At 41.3% G+C, this 24,811-nt stretch overlaps 1 protein-coding gene across 1 annotated transcript in view; it reads right to left on the bottom strand.

Moving 5' to 3' along the window:
• The window catches only part of SPOCK1 (SPARC (osteonectin), cwcv and kazal like domains proteoglycan 1), a 258,586-nt gene that overhangs the window by 67,549 nt on the left and 166,226 nt on the right, over positions 1-24,811 (bottom strand). The window contains exon 5 of the mRNA XM_084215536.1: positions 15,758-15,890. Within this exon, the coding sequence (XP_084071662.1) occupies positions 15,758-15,890 (133 nt within the window). The remainder of the gene's footprint in view (positions 1-15,757; positions 15,891-24,811) is intronic.

Here is a 24,811-nt window from a genome sequence, read left to right as displayed (position 1 = left end):
ATGCCTGAAACAGACACTGAGTTCTCAGGCTGGGTTTCTACAAGGTTCCCAAACTTCAGACTCATTCTCTCATAGCACTCCTTGTCTCTCCTTTGCACTGGTGCCAGAAGGGCCAACTTCAGCATTTGAAGCTTCACCTGCCATTTTAGCAGTGATATTTTTCTCTTGAACATTATGGAGACTGAGTATTTTGATAGGTGAACGTTGCTGAAGCTAGAAGCATAAATCAATTTCTTTTAGGTGTTCACTATCAATAGGATGCATATATGCACATATTGAAGAATTAATTGCATTAAAATGTTGAAAATAATGTAAATATTTTTACAGACAGTATTTAGTACACTGGCTGAAGGTGCTATGAGAAGAATATCTGAAATGAAGAGTTGCTCTGTTGCGTTAAATCAATCACTTAATGACGGCAGAGTTCATCTTTGCAGCACCCACTCGTTTGCCCTGCAGAGCCTGGCAGGGGCTCTGAGCCCTTATTTCCATGGGGAAGCATTTACAAATCAGTGAGAATTGGCCTCCATCCTTCAGGAAAGGCTTCAGTCCCTCCTCATTCCCACCACAGCCCGATGGGTGAGAGCCTCATCACCCCTCCATGTCCTCCTGGACCTGGGCTGTCTCATCTCAGCAGGGAGGGCTCCCCTCATCAAGCTGCTGTGAAGGAGCCATGATCAGGATCATTTGGCTCAAAAATGAGATGAGAATGGGTGAACTGTGCTGTCAGAGTGGTGCTGAAGGATGACAGCAGCGTGCAGAAGGCAACTGCAGCCTGCACATGGCATCACCAAGGAAATCCATCCCCGAGCAATGCACGGGCTGATGGCTGGAGACTGAGGGGACGTGATGGATTTGCACAACTCCCTCGACAGAAAAAACATTTAATTTAAGAAAGATTAGATTGTCACAATCGCCCCTGACAAGAGTGCCTGTCTAGCAAGGCCTTGAGTCTATATTTTGGGCTAGAAGTGTGCCTTAGCCAAGACCTTAAAAATATTCACAATACAGGCTGTCACCAGCGCTACATTTCCTTGTCACTCTTTAAGTGTGACTGATTTGCCAAGATCAAGACTAAATTCACAATCAGTGGCAAGGGCACCCAACATGAATTATAAAACCGCCTTTCCTTCCTAGCCTCCTGGATATGCTAAGGAAAATGCTTTCCCTGCATTCATTGTTGCTTTTTATATCCACGGCATATCCTCTGTGTAATGATGCAGGACTGCTCAGCTCATCCCACAGCCTCCACCCTGCTCCCACAGCAAAGATGATGATCAGTAAGAGGGAAGTATTTGGCTATTAAATATAAAACCTGTATTAAAAAATGTATTGATTTTATGGCCAAGTGTCTTGTGCTCTGAGATTAAATGGAAATAGAGGTGGTGGTAGAAGTGGAGACAATTTTTTGATAATTTTTAACGCTGAGGGAAGTGGCTGGTTGTTTAGTGCAGCTCTGAGGAGGCTGGGGCAGTGCCTGGGCAGACTCCATTTACAGATACAGATATTCAGGTATTCTTAATCCTAACCTCTTGTTGTAGCCATCAATTTATATATTATTCATTTTACCAATCTAATATTTATCAAATATTTAATTGTATTTGACAGCAAAAGCTATTTCGGTGTATGACCACACAAGCTCACAACATTCTTGGTACAAAAACACCCCTGAAATTATCTTTACCTGCCTTATTTCCTATTTTCATTTCCCAAGGAACAGCTTCTTTTTATTTTTATAGACACTATACGGTCCAAAGAAACAGCTAAGTGAAAACATAACAGTTAACTGCTCTCAGCCTGCAGCCCATATCTTTTGGCATCACCAGGAACACTTAGAGCTGCAAGACTGGATTCAGGAGCTCCTAAAAGTAAAATTATTGCTGCAAAGAAAGTACACAAACACCTCTGAAGACTGAAGTGTCCCCACCTGACCCCTTTGTTAAGCACCAGCACCTACAGCTTTAGCAAGAGCACTGATATCCCACCAAAACCAAACAAAACCTGCACACCACAACCCTAAAAGGTGCTGGTGCCTTCCCTTGTGGATGGGTGCAGAGTCCCACTCCAGCTGCACGGATGAAGTGGGAATTGCAGGGTCTGGCAAGAGGAATTGGTTGAAGTCTGTTGGGTCAGTCCCACTGGCACCTCCCAGCAGGGCAAACACTGAGCCTGCCCTGCCTGAAGGTGTAAGGGCTGACACAGCCCTGGCCACCACGCAGGGTGGTGCCTCCTGCAGCAGCCCAAGCCTTCACTCTGATTCCTGTTTGCATCATTTCACATCTGACATTCTTTGCCTCCCAGTGCCATCAGCTGGGAGAGCTGCCTCACAGAAGGCAAAATGTGTGTCAAAATGCAAGTCTGAGTGCCTGCAGGTGATGTCACAGTCTGGAAATATGGGATCAGGCCTATCAGATAAGTGTTCAAACTAAATACAACAGGATTTAGGACATGCTTTTAGATTTAAAGAAAAGTGCAGTCTTTAAATTACTGCTCTAGAATTTACTGGCTTAAAAAGAAAGACCTTAAGGCATCCCATCAAAGAGTTATATAACTCAAAAGGGTTTTCCTTGCTCAGTGTTGCTTGTGCAAGATAGATTTAAGTAATAAAACATGCTTCTGGCACTAACCCTCCTGTATAGGCTTTATGATGACAGATTTCACATTTGAAAATAGAGGTCTCCATACAGGCTAGCATTCCTCTTCCATGCCCTTACAGAAGCTTTGACTGGTCATTTTCTATTCTTTATTTATTGTTTTGAGCTGAAAGACTTTTGCTACCAACTTCAGCAGGAATTGGTCATGATATAGATCAGATGGGCCCAGGTTTGGTGTCCAGCTCATGCCCCAGCCTGGGGCAGCACAGCAGCTGAAAGAGCCTTTAATTTCCATCTCCCTGCAATTTAAATTGGCTACATCTGATCTGTAAATATCTTCAAACTTCACACAGTTTGTAGCAGCAAGCACCCCCTGGGTGGCAGAAGCCTCTGACAAATCTCTCTTGAGAATGTTAAACACAGAGACTTTAAAACTGGAATTTCTAGCAAGCAGCTTTTCATTGGCATGAAAGGCAAGAGAGTCCTGAAAATACTTGAAATTCTGAATTTTTGAGGAAAAAAGTCCATTAACAAGCTGAAGACTTTATCTATAGGAGGCTTTTAAAATTTTATCTGATCTAATTGGTATTTAATAAGACAGGTTTTTTCAAACAGTGCATCCACAGTCCCCAGGAAGAATCACTGTGAATGAAATTAATTATTTTGTACTTTCTGCAGATTTCAATTTTACATCTTTAGATATTCTGCTTGAAATGTGTAGATAGTCTGGCGTTGCTTTTGCCTGTCAATGATGTCATTTCCACAGATAATTAATCCCATTGATTAATTGGATTTGTTACTTTTAGAGAGGCAGCTAAAAGAAGTAGTCACAATTTGTGCCAGTTTTATTTGTGAACTTCTATTTACAAGTCTATTACAGTTAGGTCAAAATCAAAAAGTGTCCCACAAAACCCAAGAAGTGGCTGTTGATCATGATCTCTGTCAAGAAGCCTTGCAAGTTCTTTATGCACTGAATCTTACCTAAAAGGTGGAAGCACATTACACACATCAAAACATGACGACAGCTTTGAGGACACCATTGGTTTGAGAAGCTAAATAAGGGATTATGGACTTATTTGAGGTTTGAAATATGCTGGGACACAAACAGTTTTAACTTTTAATATTCCATTTATTTCAGTGGTGGGGCCTCTCACTCCCACGTGCTGCTGTTGGCTATAAAAACATAAAGATCTCCTCCATCCTTGGATGCTCTCTCACAGCAAAGCACTTGGCCCCTGCACCTGCCCAAATTGAAGGTGCTGAGCAGTGCCCCAGCCTCCAAAGGGAGCTGCACCCACATTCCAAGGGGGCCTGCTTCATGGATGTCACTATTGGAAATCCAACTATGGGCTTCAAGTCTTCAAATCTCATCTCTACCTTAAGCTTGATGGAGAGAGAGAGAGCTACTCCAGCACATTTACAGCCAAACCCTATTTTTACAGACATTATGCTGTGTCATTCTAAGCCAGGGAGATGTAAGAAAGATGTGCTCTATCACTCTGGGAGAAGGACAGCTACTGACTTACTGAAAATAGCCAGATTCCACTTCTCCAGTCAGCTGAGACTAACCTAACACTTCAGTTAGCCTTTGTACAAAAGAGAAGAAAGAAACCCCAAAAGATTCACCTAAAACCAAACAGTACATAAGGGCAGACAAGATGCATTACATGGTGTGATTACATGTCTGCACGAAAAGGAATTCTGAGTCTAAACATAAAATATTAAGGCTGCAGGCAAATTTTCAAGAATCATGTGGTGCACAGCTGCAGACAGACATGCAAGAATAGGACAAAAATATTCCCCTGCTGATTGAGCCCCATTAGCAGTTTCAGCTCACCCCCAAGAGCTCAGGCAGGGGTGGATATAATTTGCAGGAGAGACAATCCAGCAGGGAGAATTTGTGTGCTGCTGCCATGTACTGCCCCAGGACATGAGAACTATTTGCAGAGGTCCTGCAGGGTTAACTCTGCCAGGCTGGGCAGAAACCCAGATTAGAGCTGCATCCTACCAGGGTTTCCTGTCTTTTCTAACCTACACAGGAATTGGAAGAGACAGCTTGAATAATTTTGCCATCTCCCCTCTGAAAGCCTCTGCTATTCTATTACTAATGTCTTACATTTTACAGCTCATTCTCATCATGCAATGCAGATGAGCACAGGGCTGTGGCAACGTCACTCCCTGAAGAAAGCCACCCCCATCCCCATCCCCATCCCCATCCCCATCCCCATCCCCATCCCCATCCCCATCCCCATCCCCATCCCCATCCCCATCCAACTGCTGAACTTTCCAAAGGCTCCTTACCCTGCCCCTGCTACCTAAAGAAACTTTTCTTTAAAAGACATTTTGGTGCTTTCTTTCCAGCATCTCAGTCATTTGAAAAAAGTTGGGGTTTTTAATCAGACAGTGCAGGTTACCATAACTCTTTTGATATATCTGCTCTACCCAGCTGCAGAAATTCATACTGAGATCTCACAGCCAGCACTGCTGAAACCTGAACTTGGAAACTTCCATCTCTCCTTTATTTCCCTAGCTTTTCATCAAGATCTCCTGCAAGAAAAAGTGAGTACAGCCAGCTAGACCCAAAATGACCCACTTCATGTTCTTCTCTCAGTTTGAAAAGGTAAGAACAATGAAAGCATAACTTCCATTAATAAGAAAATATCTGCCAGTCTCAAACACATGTAACAAAAACATATACTTTTTTCTCCAAGGAAAAATTATAAAAGTATATTTGCAGCAGAAACTGCTTATACTAAGATTACATTACAGCAAACTAGAAGGATCACATTAAAACATACAACATTATTTCTCCTTACATACTTATTTCTATCTGTAACACATTAAAATGCTAAAATAAGAATATAGATCATTGGAGAAGAATCCAAAGCATATGGAAACAAAAATTAAAAAGTATGACAACATGTATTTTAAATTCTCTTCTCTGCTCTCCTCTAATTCTGATGAAAATATCCTGGATGAAGGGAATGCAACTAGTTGAGCTCTCTGCTTCTGTTTTGTGTAGTATTACCTCTGGGAAGTAAATTCTCAGTGAATTAAAAAATTCCACTTCTATCATCTAATTGCCAGTGACAGGGCCCAGGCCCAGTTTCTTCAAGGTTTTCTGCACACAGTGAAATGGAGTCAAATTTTTCTATGGATTCATAGAAATGAATACCGATTCCCTCCCACTATAATATCCTCAGCATTGTTTTTTCTCCTTCCCACACATCCTCTCCTAAGACCACCAGTCCAAAACCACCTCTGACATCCTCTGCAATGCTCCCAAGTCAATCCAAACTCCCTCCTGCCATCTCCTTTCCTTGGAAGGAGTAAACACTTGAAAGCAGAGTACCTGAGGTACAGGGAGGGGGAAATGGAGAAGAGGATTTGAACAGCCCTTGCAGGAAAAGACAAAGCCCTCTGGAAATGGCCCAGTCCTTACAGCACTACCAAAAGGTAATCTGGGTGACTCCATCTTCTGATGGTTTGGAGCACTCTGACAAAACCCCACCAAACCAAACCAAACCAAACCAAACCAAACCAAACCAAACCAAACCAAACCAAACCAAACCAAACCAAAGACACAGCCCGTCATCCCCACCCCCCAACCTCCCCAAAGCCACTCCCCATCTTCTCAGGAAGAACTGTCAACATGCAAGTTATCACTGGGCAGGTTCTCAGCTGGTTTCCAGCCCAGGGTACAAATATTTTGAGGGTGAAGGGATATTTCTCTCTGAATTTTGCCTTAGATTCAGTGAAAGTTCAGAATACTGATTTTGATGAAAACTCTGGGAGCTCAGACTGACATTATGCTATAAAATGCTTTCACTGGAAAATATGCACATCATTCTACTTGCAACAACTATCACAATATCTCCTCAATATTATGTATATAATATCAATGTGATCTCTTTCTAACACCAACTGAACATATTTAATATGACAGAATTACTTTGTGCACAGCTATTTAAAACCCACTTTAGTTGTGGATTTACAGTGCACAGATTTTTTCAGCTATGAGGAATGTGTTCAGTTAAGCACTTCATGCCACACTGACAAATCACTGAGTAATGTCAACCCCAAAAAGTGTTTTCTAGTCCTGTTATACTACAGGGGCACATTTGAGCATAATGTATAATATGAAGAAGATAATAATGAGATTTATGTGTGTAATGGAAACTCTGTGCATTGCACCTCCCACACACTGTTTAAGAATTATGCCCCACAAAATCATTTAAAATAACTCATATTCTACACACTGTGAACATCTCATCTGAAAACTACTCCTCTGCCTGCTCTATTATACAGGGACAACAGGCAGCTCACAAAGAACAAGCATTATGGCTTCAGTCCCTTTGAGTTTCTAGGCTTTTCTTTTCAATACTAAAAATGCAAACCAGCTGTATCACTCAAATAATCTAATTTTCCAAACCACCTACATTAACATACTGGCTGAAGCCAATTACAAATGCCTTAAGGCTTCTAGCCTCAGAAGCATAACCTGACAGGTCAAATTTTATTGTTTGCTCCATCCATCATTACTGACACAGTAACTCCAAGCACACAAGTCACAGTCAACTCGCTGCTGCTTCCTTCTCCCTGTGCTCCTGCTGTAATTTTCATGTAGAGGCTTATTAATAAGGACATTGCCTTCTGTCACTCAGTGCTGGCTCCTTCCACACATGTGAAAAGAAAAAGCCCCAAGTTCTGCTTTTATTTTAACAACATCTAGTGCTCCCTCCTTTGGGGTAATGTGCTCAAGCAAGTCATTGCTGGTGATATGTTTCATCTACAAATACTTTTAGGAAATCTAATAAAATGTTTTAATAAGAATTAAAAATACACTTCCCCCCCAAAAAATAAAAATCAGCCACAAAATAACCAAGACCAGGAAAAACCATAGACTTTTGGAAAATCTAGAGAACTGATGTTTTAAACAAGATGTTCACATACTGTGTAAAATACAGCTGACAGGCCTACATCTTCCAGCCTAAAACAGGCACAGAACTGCATTTTTCAAGATGCTAATAAGATTCAGTCTTCTTTAATTCAGTAAGACTTCAGCACATATATTTAAACACATTCCCTAGAAAAACATTGTTTTTCTGAGTTTTTTTGAATAATGAGCAGCCAGCAGCAGGAATGTTACATATTCAGACTCCTAATTACTGGCAGCACTTACCTGGGTGCCTAAATAAAAAACATTGTCCTCAACACTGCAGAAGTTCATAAACAGGAAGGGGGAAAAATCAGTGACATTCTAAACATTATTTCGTCCTTCTGAATACAGCACATGTGGGGAAATCAGAAAAGCATGGGGACCAAGCTCTCTGCAAGAAGCTGCCTTTCTTCAGCATTAACCCTTGCTATGTAAATAAAGTGAATGTGTAATTTCCCTCCCTTGAAAGAAACAAAAGCCCCACAAAACACCAAAACCAGAGGGAAACATAAACCTGCATTAAAATTATTTTAGTATGCTAGAAATTGCCATAACAAAATCCCAAAATATTGTTGTTTGTTGATACCTTGGCCAAGACATTTTAGACATGTATGACTCAGCCCCACACACATCTTCACAGTCCCTTCCTCATTCTTTTTTTTTGGTGTTTTTGTAACAATGGACATGAAAATATAAGGAGCTGTGTTGTCATGCAGCAGGTTCTAGATGCACCTAGTGGGTAAACATGAATCTAATCTATTTAAGGAGGATAATTTTAAATGAATCCTATCAATGAAGTCTGGTCAATCTAAATGAGCACAATAGAAAGAAGCATAAAACTGCCAAAAGAGTACACATCTTCTTTTACAATTTATTTAGGGTTTATTATGCTGAGTGAGCACTGGTGAAACTCAAGACACCCAGGCCAAAATCTTGCATTTCTGCAGCACTAAAAGATGAGCACGTTCAGTTGCTTTAGAGAGCTCTGAGTATTTTCAGAGCCATTTGGGAAAACGGGCTTGTGGAGAATTTAGGGGAGTTGGATGTGAGAGAAGCAGCCTTGTGCTCCTGAAACTTCATCTCTCCCTGTCCCTCAGGGATGGGGCTGTGGGCTGGAAACCTGAAGGTTGTTTTATTCTGCACAGGTTCTCATACTGCCTTTCCCAGCATGGTATTTATACATCACTACTGCAGCTGTATATTTTTAGGGAGTTTAGAGCAGTTTTTTCTGTATAGTCAAGTTACCAAAATAATATGAAGGCAGAGTTACCACTTGCAGCATCCCACCTAACAGAGACATTTAATCATAGTCTCCACCAGAGTCTTTAGGCTTGACTTGATAATTAAAACATTCAACTCTGACAAGCCTTAATATGGCAAAATAACAGATTCAGGAATTAAAGAGAAAATATGGATTTAGAAACTGACACAATATGTTAATCACAAAGAACCCAGTCTGTGCAAGGCTAAATTGTTGTGGACTGAGAAACGTTAGAATATGGAAAAACAAACTAAAAATATCTTTTCCCTGCTAGGCAAGGTTAGAGAAAGGAGATAAACATCAGCATACCCCAATTAGATCAGCTTGCTTCACTCATAGTTGCTAAAAGTTGGACACACAACTTTGCATAAATTTTGGGCTCTGTCAGGGCATCACTGACCCCAGCAGAAATTGGAGAAGTGAAAATTTTAAGTAATCTCTCTTAAAAAAGATTATAGCAAGGAAAACCCAAATCAGGTTGTGATCCATTTTAATCTGTTCCCAGAATGTCCCCAGTGTTTCTCTGTCCTGTCTTCATGCAGGACCAAAGCAACCCCCATCTCCTTCCAACACTGACCAGTGGCTTTAACAGCTTTAAGTAGCCAGTTTCCAACAAAAAAGAATCAGTATCTTCTTTGTAAGAGGTTTATTCAAAGGATTAAAAATGCTTTTTTTTGTTGTTTTTCCTTTCTTTGCTCATTTTTTGTCATCTTTACTTTTTCCCCCCCAATCTGTGTTTGCAGAGCTGTGTTCATGAAGAGTTCCTCCAAAGACTAAGGGGATAGCAACAAGAGTCTCTGAAGGAACATCCTGTCCTGGGCCACAGCAATTTCTCAATAATTCACAGAATCTCAAACCTGGAAATATGACAAAGCAGCCCTTACTCTGTAAAAATTGCCCAGAGCTCTTGGCTTCCCCCCCTCTATCTGTTGAGTCACTGCAGAAGCCTCTATTTTGGCTGTTCTCACAATTCATAATATGTCAGGTGAAAATCCTTGCAAACATGTATATATTCATGGGCTTTAGCTGGGGAGCTGTCACAGAAGCAGCTGCAGTGCACAGATGAGTGGTTATGCAGGGCTATTTTTTTCCTGGTTAGGATGTAAAATTGGTAGAGCATTGTTTGGGGTTTTGAATTTACTATCTGACACCACTGAAAAGCAAAAGCTTCTTCACTTCAACACAGAACTAAATGGGATTTGAAAGGAAGCTCAGGAATTTGCAGAGCTGAATGATTATGTGAGCAGGGTTCAAAAGTGCTATTTCTCAGCTCCCTCAGAATTTAACAAAGGTTACCCCAGTGAGGGGGAAGCACAGATCTTCGTCCTGGATTGTTAATTTTTGCCCAAGACACCCTTAAGAGGCATCACTGGCAAGACTGCAGGAGGCAGAAAGCCATTTTTAAAGCATTTTAATTGACCAAAAGGGAAATGCCATCCTTCAAGCATATGCAAAAATGCCCTTTACACTTAACTATCTTAAGACACTGACATGGATTACAAGGTACAGAAGAATACAAATCTACCTTATTCCCAATTTTCTGCTCATTTCTAGAGACCATGCAGAGAAAAACACCATATAAACCCCAGGATGTCTTTAGGATACACAGCACTTGATCAAAAAACATTGCTCATCTCATGCTTCAAGCCAAATAAACTGTGCAGCCCTGGATGCACAGCACAGAACTCTGCCTGTTTTGCCTTCTGAGAGATAAAATTCATTATTTAGGAGTTGATTATGCAATAATGGCTCCACACAGCTTTTGGATTACACAACTCGAGTCTCACTGGCCCCAAGCACAGGCTGAGGGAACATCTGCCTCGTGGGAATGCAGGAGCCAGATGTGCCAGAATCAAAAGAGGGGATGCACAAAGGTGCTCAACATCAGGCCAGCTCCAGTTCTCTGGAGTTTCCCAGAGGTTATTTGGGACAATAAAGCCAGTAGTGCTAAAAGCCTCATGTCAGGTGTATTGCTGCAGCTGGGAACGCCCAGCAACACATGGAGTCAAATAACACAGAGTCAAATATCCCTATTATCAAATAGGGATAATGCTGAAAATCTCCTACTAGAGTAAGGAAGTAGTTAAAATGCTGCAAAATCTTTTTCCTGTAGAAAGCTCATTCAGAATGGTCACATCCCATAAAATCTATCCCTTTTCAAAAAGAGATATATGAAAGAATAATTTATTCTTGTACCTCCCACCAACAATCTTTAAAATGCATACAGGGAGCAGATGCATAAGGATGACTTGATTCTCTTCCCTGTGGAATTCTTTAATCATATCCTATTACATCTCACTTTCCTCCACCTCCTCTCTTACTTCCTAATTTTCCCTTACAAAACCAGACCAAAGCTAAAGGTTAGCAGAGAATTTAACCTCACTCTTATCTAATTGGGCACACAAGGAGTGTTAAGGCTTGCTGAGCCTTTGCTGAGCATCTTGTTTTCCATCAGAAGAGGCCAAGCCATCCCTCAGATAAATGACAGAGAGGAAAGGCTGTGCAAACCATGGCTGAGGAGCAGCACCCCAGGCTCCAGGACAGGTAATCCAGCCAATAGTTTGATTATGGAAAACCAGAACATGTTGCACTAAATGCCCAACAGTTTAACAAGACACTTCAACAAGTCTTTGCTAATTGTGCTTCTGCATACAGACCCCTCCTAATTAAATGAAGCAGCCTTCACTTTGCACACATTTAACTAATAGTGTCTCATTATTTTGGTTGTTTTTTTTTTTTTGTTCTGTTTTTTCTTGTACATCCTTTAATATCAAATTTATTACCTAATGTTATGACAATAGGACATGATTTTTACATTTTCAAACAGAAAGAGACATGATTATGGACTTAATTAGTTCACAATGATTTAATTAAAATTTGCACAACAACAATGTACCTAATTAGAAACATAATAATTATGCCAATGTACCTTTCCATCTTTGAAGGGACCATTAGTCATTGAGGTGGTATGTTTTGTAATTTAAGATGATCCTAATTTTCATTTTCTGACTAGTTAAGTACAGTCATCGTCATATTCATGTAATTGCTTTATTAACAAGCTTAATTAAAGTTCCTGTAAAACTGACATCTTCAAAGTTATTCTTCTTAATGTGTTGCTGACAAAAACATTAAGTAATTACATTGAGCTCTTTACAGGGCTTACGTACCTCATAAGCTTAATTCATTAGTACTTTCAAGAGCTTTGAAAAATCTGCCTGTAATAACCTATGGAAGTGCTTTGTATTGTCACAATATTAAATAGAGCTGTTGTACCCAGGAAATTTCTTTGTGCAAAGTTATTATGTGAGAGATAGTGTACATTGTAAAATACCTGAATTTCAAGCAGTAACTAGAAAAAAATCAGTGGAATCTTTGATAAATCTAATCTTCTCAAAGCCCACAGGGAAGGGTGATCATTTATAAAGTTTTCCAGAAACACAAGCAAATTCTGCAAGTTCAAAAACCACTAATTTTTCAGTTGCTGTAAACAGGGTATAGAGACTGAGTACATACAGACCACATCTGTGTTCAAATTTTGTCATGCAGAAGTGCTGAATTATTGGTGTAACGGAAGAATCCCATTGCTTGGAAGAATTAGTTTGCCATCTGGAAAACAAAACTAAACAATAAAAAACCCCACCACACGCTACAGCCCAACAAGGGGGCTTATCAATTTCCACTTAAGCACTTATGTGTAGCAGATGAAAAAATCCAGATCAAGTTTTCAAGATTTCAGGAAAAGAACCAGAACTTTAACGCCTAAAGGTTGGTGAGATTTTTTAAAGCAGTACAACTCCCAAACATGGAGCTAAATCAACTTTAGAGCCATCCAAGTTCTCATTACCTTGTGTCTCCTATAGTTTAGGTGACACTTAAATCATTGTAGCACAAGATGTGGGCATGGCATTTTTATAATTTTTAACATTTTACCATTTTTCTCTGTGCTGGAAAACAACACCACTGAATAATTTCCAATGGAAGATTAAAAAGACAAAATATTCCTTTGACTAGCCTTCAATAAATTGTGGGGCTGAAGGGTTCAATGTCTTTGGTGGAACTCAACAAAGCTGAGTTAAACATCCTGGACTTCTGTCTACATCAACCAGTAAGCTCAAGGACAATTAGGACAATAGCTTAGTGAATTTATAACATTGGCAGTATGTTGATGAAAACCAGTTAGATGTTATGGTGAGAAACAGAGAAGGCCAAAATCCCATTTGGAGCTAACAGAGAGGCAGGTAGGATGCACAGAAATGAGTGCATAGCATGACAGAACATGAAGTGAAATCTATTTACTACAGAACGTCTTAGGGACTCAAGAGTTCAGACGGAAAAAGTTGTTTTTAAAATGAGCCCACCTTACCCATAAATACCAAAGCTACATTACTGCAATGCACACTCCTGGACATTGCTGCAATACAAACTCCTAGAGAGAATTAAAGAGTAACTTGTTTATAACAGGCAACATGTGGCCATTTTTCCTGCAGTCTGTGTGCACAGATGAGAGTTTCTGCTCTCATTTGCTCCTTCTGGCCATGCAAATCCTTCAGCCAGAACAGGAGAGAAGCTGAAATTACCAAGGCATGGCAGCATTTTAATGTTTCTGTCCATTAATAAGTGGAGAATTCAAGATGCCCAGCTGAGAAAATAATGTAGCTGTCACAACACAGCAAAGAATTTTTTTTTCCCTGATAGCTTTATTTTTCTGTTTGTTTGTTTGTTGTGTTTGTTGTGTTTTTTGGCTTTTTTTTTTTTTGGAAGGCTATTTTTGGATTTTAAAAGGTAGTTTTACTGGCCGTTAAACATTACTTTGTATGCATGAATTTAAGAGAACCTTAAGGGTATTCCCTAAAACATGCTGTCCAGTGCCTGAAGTGCTGTTTTTGGGACATGTGTCCAAGGCATGGAAGGCTTTATTTGCTAATGGGAGATCTGGAATGCTGAATGGCTGTGAAGACATTTTCTTTTATTGAGTTAAGCCCTAAGGTGATCGTATTTTCAGTATAACAATGAGTCAATTTATCCCCACTGGGTTATGGGAATTTTTTTATGGTACCCATATATGCTGCATCTGGCACACAAGCCTATTAAAGCCACAGGCTAAATGAATTGTAATATGTTACCCATGCAGTCTAGGAAAAAAGAGATAATTAAAAATAAATCTATCACTGAAGAATGATTCTGCTAAGTTATTTTATGATTTGGAGACCAAGTCCTAAAAAAAACAAACTATCCCCAAATCCTCTTGTCTAAACAAGCCAATCTCATGAAATTATACTTCTTCCTCAGTTGCATCATCAATATTAAAATTGTTCTACTTCATTAAGAGAACAAGCTATTTAGAGAAACATGAATCAGGAAAGTCACAAGATTGCAATTTGGCATTCTGATTTGCTGTTTGTCAACTATGGAGAAGCCTACATTCAATAGCACTTTTTACATCAAAAAAAAAGCATTCCTGGATTAATGAAGAGAGTAGTTTAATACTGCCTAACAGCAAGAGGCCTTTCACCTTCAGCCCACAACCCAGCTGAGTGCTGCTGCAGGAGCTGGGGCTGCAGGCAGAGCTCACCTGGCTGCTGTAGGTGTGGGAGCTCACCTGGCTGCTGTAGGTGTGTGCTGTGGGTGTGTGAGCTCACCTGGCTGCTGTAGGTGTGCTGTAGGTGTGTGAGCTCACCTGGCTGCTCTGGGTGTGCTGTGGGTGCGGGAGCTCACCTGGCTGCTGTAGGTGTGTGCTGTGGGTGTGTGAGCTCACCTGGCTGCTGTAGGTGTGTGCTGTGGGTGTGTGAGCTCACCTGGCTGCTGTAGGTGTGTGCTGTGGGTGTGTGAGCTCACCTGGCTGCTGTAGGTGTGTGCTGTGGGTGTGGGAGCTCACCTGGCTGCTGTAGGTGTGTGAGCTCACCTGGCTGCTGTGGGTGTGTGAGCTCACCTGGCTGCTGTAGGTGTGCTGTGGGTGTGGGAGCTCACCTAGCTGCTGTAGGTGTGCTGTGGGTGTGGGAGCTCACCTGGCTGCTCTGGGTGTGCTGTGGGTGTGTGAGCTCACCTGGCTGCTGTAGGTGTGCTGTGGGTGTGGGAGCTCACCTGGCTGCTGTAGGTGTGTGAGCTCACCTGGCTGCAGTGGCTGTGTGCTGGGGGTGTGTGAGCTCACCTGGCTGCTGTGGGTGTGTGAGCTCACCTGGCTGCTGTAGGTGTGCTGTGGGTGTGTGAGCTCACCTGGCTGCTGTAGGTGTGTGCTGTGGGTGTGGGAGCTCACCTGGCTGCTGTAGGTGTGTGAGCTCACCTGGCTGCTGTAGGTGTGCTGTAGGTGTGGGAGCTCACCTAGCTGCTGTAGGTGTGCTGTGGGTGTGGGAGCTCACCTGGCTGCTCTGGGTGTGCTGTGGGTGTGGGAGCTCACCTGGCTGCTGTAGGTGTGTGAGCTCACCTGGCTGCAGTGGCTGTGTGCTGGGGGTGTGTGAGCTCACCTGGCTGCTGTAGGTGTGCTGTGGGTGTGTGAGCTCACCTGGCTGCTGTAGGTGTGTGCTGTGGGTGTGGGAGCTCACCTGGCTGCTGTAGGTGTGCTGTGGGTGTGTGAGCTCACCTGGCTGCTGTGGGTGGGCTGGGGGTGTGTGAGCTCACCTGGCTGCTGTAGGTGTGCTGTGGGTGTGGGAGCTCACCTGGCTGCTGTGGGTGTGCTGTGGGTGTGTGAGCTCACCTGGCTGCTGTGGGTGTGCTGTGGGTGTGTGAGCTCACCTGGCTGCTGTAGGTGTGTGCTGTGGGTGTGTGAGCTCACCTGGCTGCTGTGGGTGTGCTGTGGGTGTGTGAGCTCACCTGGCTGCTGTAGGTGTGTGCTGTAGGTGTGGGAGCTCACCTGGCTGCGGTAGGTGTGTGCTGTAGGTGTGGGAGCTCACCTGGCTGCTGTGGGTGTGCTGTGGGTGTGGGAGCTCACCTGGCTGCTGTAGGTGTGCTGTGGGTGTGGGAGCTCACCTGGCTGCTGTAGGTGTGTCCGTCGGAGCCGCAGACGTCGCTGGGATGGGCCACGGGGCAGGGTTTGCACTTGGCCATGTTGGCTGCTCCAGCCCAGTGCTTCTGGGCCAAGTTGCCTTTCTTTTGTCGAAGGCTGTAAAATAAGGCACACCACGGGTTTTGAGACATTTGTATGAAACAGAAGAATTAAAGCTTCTCTGAATAAAGCTGGATTTTCAGTACAGCATTAATTTAGAATCATTTCAGTTGGAAAAGACCTTTAAGATCATCTAGTTCAACCATTAACCCAGTGCTGCCAAGTCTACTAAACCATAATTTAAAGCAAGTAAATTAAATACAGCTCCTAACAATGCTTTTATAATATGGCATATTACAGCAGACAATCTAAAAAGTCATAAATTGGTAGGCAGCCCTAGATTTACAACACTTGGTGGTTTCATTTAGATTTATAACTAGAAATGATTTCACTTCAGAATATAGCATTTCTTGAGCTACACAGCATTTCTAGTGATGCAGGCAACATTACACCAGGTTGTGTTTAGAGACATTTTCACCAGGCCGCCTCAGAGCTGCCAAACTGGTGCTAAGGTAGCAATGATTTTAAAACAAAATCCTTCAGAAAACATTGCAATTTATACTGTGCTTATAACAATATACAGAATCATACTTTTGTGTGTGATTTGTGTATGTTGTTTAATATACAGAATATAATATACAGGCAGGAGCCCTTCTGACACACTAGCTACTGAATGATCATTGAGGTTCTCAGGTCAATCACAATCCCCCCAGGAATGCCATAAGGTCACAGAGAGCATTTCCAAACCCACCAATGTGTGCCCCTGGGGAGTGACTGCACTTGTGTTCAAGTTATAGAATACTCAATTATTGCATTAAAAATGTCGATGAAGAAAGACATCTGCTCCAAAAACTTATTGCAAAACGTGCCATTGACTCTGACTAATGGCTCATTTTCCTGTCATAATGAACTACTTGACTGATAGGACATTCAGTAATTATCACCAGCCTAATGTTGCAAGCTGATTAAAAGTTTGCTTTAGAAACCCCAATCCGGTGTTATAATGCAGATTCATTTTGGTGGTGTGTACTTGTCTTTCACTTGAAAGCATTTACAAGGGAAGGCAAAGCGTTGCAGCAGCTTTGCTGGAGACTGGTAAGAAAAATAACTGCCATCTGTTCTTGTACCACAGGAAGAAAAAAGATATGATATAACAGTTCAGCTAGAAATGCATTTCAATGTGCTGCTGAATGACTTTATCACAGTTTTAGAAAAATATATACAGATATTTTTTAAAGCAATTTCACTAGAGCTTGCAATTTGCTACACAATACCAACTCTGATGTAATGACATATCCAGCTGCTAAATAATATAAATTCTATTCTTTCATCTCAGTCCTAATTTCAGTCAAGTCTAACCTTTGCCAGAGATGAATAGTACTATTAAGAAGATTGGGTTGACAAAAGGAATCCAATCATGATATAATAAACTATGAAAATAGAAGCCAACCATTTAAGACTAAATTCCCTTGTTATTTTGAAGAAGTCTCCTTAATGCAGAGAGATCCCTGCTTCAGATTCATTCTGCCTACAAAGGTACCAATACACCAGGGCTAAATGCTGTGGATAGCTGGTTACTGGCTCTGGACCCCCTAAAGCAGCTCTGTGGATCTCATCTCTTATGCTGAGGCTGTACAAACTGTTTATTTAAGTTTTCCACAGTAACTGATTTCTCTGTAGCCTCCAACTGTGCTTTATCAAAATGTAATGATTATCTTATTTTCTTGAGCTCTTTGGATTTCAGGAATGACTTTTGTTTTTTGTTTTTTTTTCAACTTGACAGGAAAATTTCCTCATTTACTTAAAGCCCTACACTTCTGGAAATGCACAAACTCAGAGTCAAAAATATGTTTGAATGTTGTACAGTAGATACTGATGGGCAGAGTCTGGAGACAAATATGAAAGGAACTGTGCTTTTCCTCTGGAGACTGCAAAAGGTCATAGCTTAAAGCAGGCTTTTCATTGACTTTAACTTCCACAATTTCAAAAGATAGATCCTTTGCTATACATAAAATTGTTAAGAAGAACATTTTAGGATTAGTTCTAGAAGAACAGCCAAGAAATGCTAGACTTGAAGTGTGTGATTTAGTGCCATCATCATCAAAGCCATCAGCCACGAAGCGTGGAGGATGGAGAGGAGTGAGTGAACTAACGAGCATCTCATCAAAATTAAATATATTGCAGTTCTTAGCTAGACTGATGCCTAAAAAAATCACAAGATCTGAGTGGCAAGTATAAACACATTGTACAGTATTTGTGGATCACACTACATGAGGTATTCTACACTATAACATTAAAAGAAAAGTCCACTCAGGACAGGGTTGCTTGTCCATCTCTGCACAGCCTCACACCCCCTTGCTTTCAATTTATTTAATCCTTCTTTGATCCCTTCAAGATTCATATTGCAAAGCCAATTCCTATTGGAAAATTCCTCTGAAGCTGATGATATTTTTCATTCTCCCATCATCACTTAAAAAAAAAAAAAAAAGAAAAAAGTAATTAAATTTGATTGTTTTGAGCCATTCCAGCAGCTCATTGAGCCTGGTGGCCCTTTCCATCCCTTTACAGAGAGTAGAAAGAACATGCACAGCCTTAGGCCTGAGCTCTGTTCTCAGAGCAGCTGCCTGGAAGACAACACCAAGCCTGGCATGTCCCCTCAGCTGGGGACCACAGCAGGCTCACCTGAGCCCCATTTGCTGTGTTCTGCCTGCAGACAATGAAGGAAACATTTACTCTTCCTAACCCCCACATTCATCTTCAGGATCTTCTTTTGATAATAAAAGGAAGGTTATTCTCTGAAAGAGTGATGTTTAATAACGAGAATTTACAGTGGACTAGATCCCAAAGCATTTCATTAATATGAAATAAAAACTAAACAATTTTAGTAGCACTTCATATAATGTGTGTAATGAGGCAGAGAATGCTGCAAGCAATCTGAAGCTCTCTCATTCCTGCAGGTGCATGGAACTGGCAGCACAGCAGCCATTTTTGTTGCAAGAAACAGTCTGGCTTTCAAAAACTAATATATTCTTTTCAAGATGCAAGATTTTCCAAAATGATAGTGCAAAGTGCCACTGTACTTGAAGCAAGTCAAAAGTAATTTTTGTCAGCTTGGCCAAGTGAGCAACAGCTGAAAGTTTTAACTGGATACCCAGGTACCCCACCAAAACCACAGCTGAGCACCTATCTTGTAAAAGGAACATCTATTTTCCAAAAACAAACATGTATTTTTTTGCAGTCATATTTTTGAGAGGCTGGATAGGAACTTTTGGAAGCCTTTCAATCCTATAACTCCTAACAACACATCAAACATACAAACAAACAAATTAAAACCTAGACAAGAATATTGGCTGCCATAAGCAGCCAGCCAGCAAATCCCCTCTCAATGGAAGTGCACATTCACATACTCTGGGAATGCTCTGCTATGCTAATTATCTTGGTTTAGAATGAATGTGTCAGGAGCAAGCCTGGCCAAAGCAAATTAGGCTTTTTTTTTTTTTTCCCCCAACTGATTTTAATCCTGCTTTAAGTCTCAGGATCTACGACTATTTTCACAATTCCAGAAGCTGGAACACATGAATGTTTTGGTCAAGTATTAAGACTTATAGGCAAACCCTGTCTGCTTTTGTTTTGCAGACTGATGAACCAATGCACCAAAAGGAAGAAGAATTATGGAGTTGGTAAGTTTTACAGCATTCAGCCTTTTGTATTTTAATCCATAAAGAAATGTGAGTGGTTTAAAGCATTCACAGTTGCGCAGTGACTGAAGTTCATTACTCTTTACGCAGACACACTGCTCAGCACACACTGTGACAATCCAGGGAGCTGCCATCTGCTTGGCTTGCTCAGGAGCAGGGACAGTGCCTGAGGCTGTGCAGATGCCACCAGCCAGATGCCAGGAGGGTGCAGGGCAGCTCGGGGCAGCCAGAGCCACAGACAGCTGCACATCAGCACACGGCTCCCAAGCACAGAGCCCTGGCCGTGGAAAAAGGACCTTGTGGAAAAGTGGCTCCACTCAAGAATTTATGGCTTCCAGGTGTGCCCTGGGGAGGCAGAAGCTCAGCCCCAGCTGGGTGCAGCTGGCAGCCCCAAGGATGGGAATCACCTGGCCCTGTCCAGCCTGGCTGGGAGCATCGGTTCTGGGCACTGAGAGCCTGCTGGGGAGTCTGAACTGTGCCTTTGACTCAGCAAAAGTCTGTCAAACAAAACATCTTCAACTGTTTCAGATTTAAAAAAAACCCACAGCAACAAAACCCAGAAATGCAAAGCCTTAATTCCTGACCAACTCTTCACTGGATGACATAGGCTGAGCTATTTAGGGAATCTCTGTGTCTTTCTCATAACAATTTTTTCAGGGACAGTACAGAAAAGCATAAATGGAAAAACCTCTGGCAAAGCCAGGGGTCAAAATAAAGGTACTTGCAGAAAAAAAAAAATGTTTTATTTCTTTACATTTGCAGTTTATTTACATTTAATTTTATATTTGACATGTGTTCAGACTATTCATGAAGAAGAAAATGCATAACATTAAGAGTATGTTACTTGGCTTCAAGATCAGTTACTCCCAAATGCACATACAGTAAATTAGCAGATTAAGCATTGATGGGTTTAATGCAATTACAAATCAGGTTCCTTTGGCAGGCTATTTTTTTGAGAGTCCTGACAAACTTGTAGGATGAAGCAGACAGTAAATAGAAGTTTCTCCTTGGGACTTTAGAACTTATCCAGTAATTTTATTGGACAAGAAAAAGACACTTTACCCAAAGGAATTTTTGTTAGGTGAGTTTTCAAAGGTCTGCTGCAAATAACAGCAGAAAGTTTCTCAAAAACCCCAACAAATAAGTTACACAATGTCTTCTGACAGAAAGTATCAGGTAAACAAATAGTGAGATTGGTACTGTCTCTTCTTGTTCTTTAACGTGGTGTTTCAGTGCTGTTACACAACCATAGAATTTGGTTCAATTCATGTTGTAAATTACTTACACCTATCGTGTTTTCTGGGCTTAAAATCATAGAACTACTTATTTCAGGTCCTGTTGAACAGGATTGAGCTGGTTGGGATTTTTTTTTTTTTTGATAGAACAGGCCTTATGTACAAAATACTGACTTGACAAACACAAATTATTTCATGGGGATAAACTGGTGTTACTGAACTTTTATTGACATTGCCACTCCTAGCTGGGCTGATTGCAGGAAAGGCCATCTCTTCCCAACAGTCTCTTCCTTCTTCCATGGAAAGCAGGTTTCAGCCAGGCACCCACAGGAGGGTCCACCCACTGCAAGGATTCTCCAGGTAAACCTGTCTTTGGGGGCTCTGTGGGATGGGTACTGGAGATTCAATTATAGCTCTCACAGAGACATTCCTCAAGATTAGGATTAATTTCATCCATCCTTCTTTCTTTCTTGACCTTAAACAAAAATTCCTAAATCACATAAAACTATTTTAAGCTCTACTAAAACAAAATTGAAAAGTTCAAGGCACCAGAGCTGGTACCAGAAGCTGGAAGGAGCTCTGACAGCAAACTTGAATGGCCTCCTGAGGCTGGAACAATTCACAGTGGGAAGAGTTTAAAATGTTCTGCCTGCACCTTCTCCATGCCTCATGCATAGTTTGTTCATGTCCCCCTGAAGGAAGCTTATCACACCGAAGATAAAGCCAGCAGTGCCTGCCTGCTTTTATCTTTCCTTTGCATAAGTTGTTTCTCTTGTTCTCAAGGAAAAGAATGACAAACCTGAAATTTACCAGTATAAATGGCAGCGTTCTCTTCTCTCTTTGTATCACTTTGGTATTCTGCTAGAGTTAAGAGCTTGGCCTCATTTCTAGAACCTTTCATATTTTTCACAAGAGCTGTGTATACCTTGAGCCACTACCAGTGAAGATTTGTGAAGAAAATAGTCTACACATATTACCTTGAAAAAAAAAACGGTACTATGCTACTGAATCTGATACAGACTCTATATTTAATACAAACACTGTATAATACACAATATATTTAATATATATGATTACAGCAATTTCTCCACCTGGGTTTTATACTTTCAGATACAAAGAATAATAACATGCAGCCTTGCATTTCAGCATCATCCCACTGTACTAAGTACCACTTCCCTGATTTCAATACTCAAAGAAATAACTTCACCTAATTGGTTTTACTTTCTCTTGCTGCCTCCATATCTTCTCCCCAGCAGACCTGGCTTAAAAGAGCCGTAAGAAATAAAAAGGCCACTGCTCACTGGTAGATGAGCAAAGGTTTTAATGGGGCTTGGTGATGGCTGGGGACCCTTCTGGCAGAATGGAACTCGTTCAAGACTGGCCCCCACAGTAAATGGATACTCTACTTCCTTGCTATTCTTTCAGACAATGACATTGACGAGATTACATTAGGAATTAAATCTGTCCAGAGAGAACCAGTAGCCACTGCAGTGTTCCCAGAAAGCAACTGGTACTCAGAAGACAGAGTCAGAGATGACAAATTGAGCGAAGAGTTAAAGCAAAAATCTCAAGTGCTGAAGTGAAAGTGCACCAGGTGTTATTCTAGTGGAATGAAAAACATGGATTTCCAAGGGAAGAGGAAGAGTTGAGCCTCTCTCTTACTAACAGTAAGAAGACATTTTGAAATAAGCATGGGGGAAAAACATTCCAGAAGGAACTTGTCAGCTGGATGTAGGGAAGGTTGAAAGATGCTGTATAGCGTATGTTTTGAAAGAACACCCCCTGACACATCTTGCAGGGAAAATGCCCTGAAGATTCCTGCATGGATCCCACTAGGTCCAGCTGGCAACCAGCTCTGGAAAGAGAACAAAGGGCTTGGGGGCCCAGGGTCCTCAGGGTTATCGGCTCTGCAAGATGAAGGAATCTTGGTATTTTTTTACTTTCACTGTGTCTTAAAGGAAGAAATTACTTGGAAAAGCTGACACAGATTCTGAGAGCCTGGAAGGCCACAAAAACTCTAGAGTTTCATTGAGATGATGTGGCTGCTGCAGGTGACTTCTGAGATCCTGCAACACGGTCAGAGAACCCCAAATGCAACTACTTGAGCAAGGCTACTCAGAAAGCAGCAAGGTCTGTGTCTAAACAGATATATGTAATTTAAATATGGGTATTCTGAAACTGCCAGGATAACTCTGCACAGTATCAGGGTTTCAGTACAAGTATCTTTCTCAGATGTTAGTTCTGGCTTTACTTATTCCTGGACTAAAAATGACAAGGTTGTTTATTAAGGCCATTAGAGAAGCACGAGGATTTCTGCCTTTGAGCACTCAATGAATAAAAATGGTGTTTGAAAGTTCCACTTACAGTCTTAGCTAACAGATTGTTGTGCTTATAGGCAATTCATTTTTTAATCTAAATTCTAAATGATTTTCAACTTTTACACCTAATACATATGCTCAACAGCTGCACAGGTATGAAAACAGGCAAAGTACACAAAGCAAAAGAACCAAACTAAAAAATCCACACAAACATAAAATCCCAGTGTTCTTAAAAGTCATTGTGCTCTCCTGAATAAATAACACAGCTTCTAAACTCTGCCCGTTCTCATGAATTTTTATAAGAGAATTATTTTCCTTTTCATCGTTATTTTTCCACTAACATAAAAAGGAATCTCAGACACCAAACCATGTAAAAATAAAATGAAGTGCCTTGAATTTCAAAGGAAGAGGGGAGATAGCAGGAAGTTTGTAATTAAAGCTGAAATCTTATTCACCACTCCGCAGTTTGCAGGAGTCTCCAGTCCTGGATTTCACATGCTGGATGAGATGCAAGAACTTGGCAGCAAGCATGTAAAGGTGAAGTGTGCAGCACATGTACTACCTTTCTTTTTGGCACTGGCCCTCTTTCTCTCCTTCTAGGACAGTTTATTGGTTTTCCCCCTATTACCAAAGAAGAATACATTTTGAAAGGATAAAGGAAGCTTTTCTCTGCCTAGGATCTGAGTACTCTGATATTAAAAGAATGCATTGATCAGGTCTGCCTCCTCCTGCTGGCAGAACTTGCCAAGATCTCCAAGGAGGCTGAATTGCTGATGGTGTGTGAGATTAATCTGAGCTGTCAGGTTGTTTGGGGAGGAAAGCTGATCCTCCCTCTCTATGCACTGTTTCATGAAATTGGACAGGTTCAAAATTGTTCTCACCAAACCTGGCAGAGCAGTAATTTCCCACCAGTTCCCTGCTCCATATTTCTAGTTCCAGTGTTGAACCCTGCATAACCATAGCTGTACAAACAGGTGCAGGTTACTTAGTAAGGCTAAAATTCAAGGCAGACTTCTTGGCAGCATTAAATAACATTTTAAAGCTCCAACCTGACTGATGAGTCTCCCAGAAGATGAGGATAGAACAGCTTTCAAACCATGCTCAGCCTTGGCCAAATGCAGAGGTCTGTGAAGTTTAGCACCATCAAAGCTCCCCTGTCTCCCCAGAGCTTCAGCAGTTTGGCAGAATGGAACTGATGGAACAAATGAACGGCCTGAAAGGGGTGACAGACCCACCCTGGGGTCTTGCTCAGCTCCATGTCCTTCAGTTCACTTTATAACCCAGCCTTATTTATTCTGTCATGTGCAACACAACCCTTAATTCTACATTCCAAAAGGCTCCACTGCCCAAAGTGTGAGAGTTTTTTTTTTTCTGAAGCAAAAAAGTTCAGAAATGTTTTTGTCACGTTGCAACTGCAAGGGAGAAAAATCGATGCTGCCCCCCCAAAGCATTCTCAGATAGCTCAGCTGTGTTCTGCTTCATTATGTTGCTTTTGCTTATCCTAAGGCAAATAACATGCAATCCTAGAAAAAAAAAAATTGACATTTTGCTGGTAGGGATGAGGAAGTAAATGAATTTTAAAAATATAGTAAAAATTCTTGCCCCTAAGGCACTAAATCAAATGTTTCTGTTTAAAAATGACTGCACAGTACTCCTGTTCTTGAATACTTGGTGCCATGGTTCCAACAATCAGTTACAAGCTGTGCTAGCAAAATATTTGCCCCTTC

Source organism: Fringilla coelebs (genome assembly GCF_963513975.1).
Source record: "Fringilla coelebs genome assembly, chromosome: 15".
Lineage (NCBI taxonomy): Eukaryota > Metazoa > Chordata > Aves > Passeriformes > Fringillidae > Fringilla > Fringilla coelebs.
The sequence above is the reverse complement of the archived record's forward strand: the minus strand, read 5'-3'. Positions and strand labels throughout refer to the sequence as shown.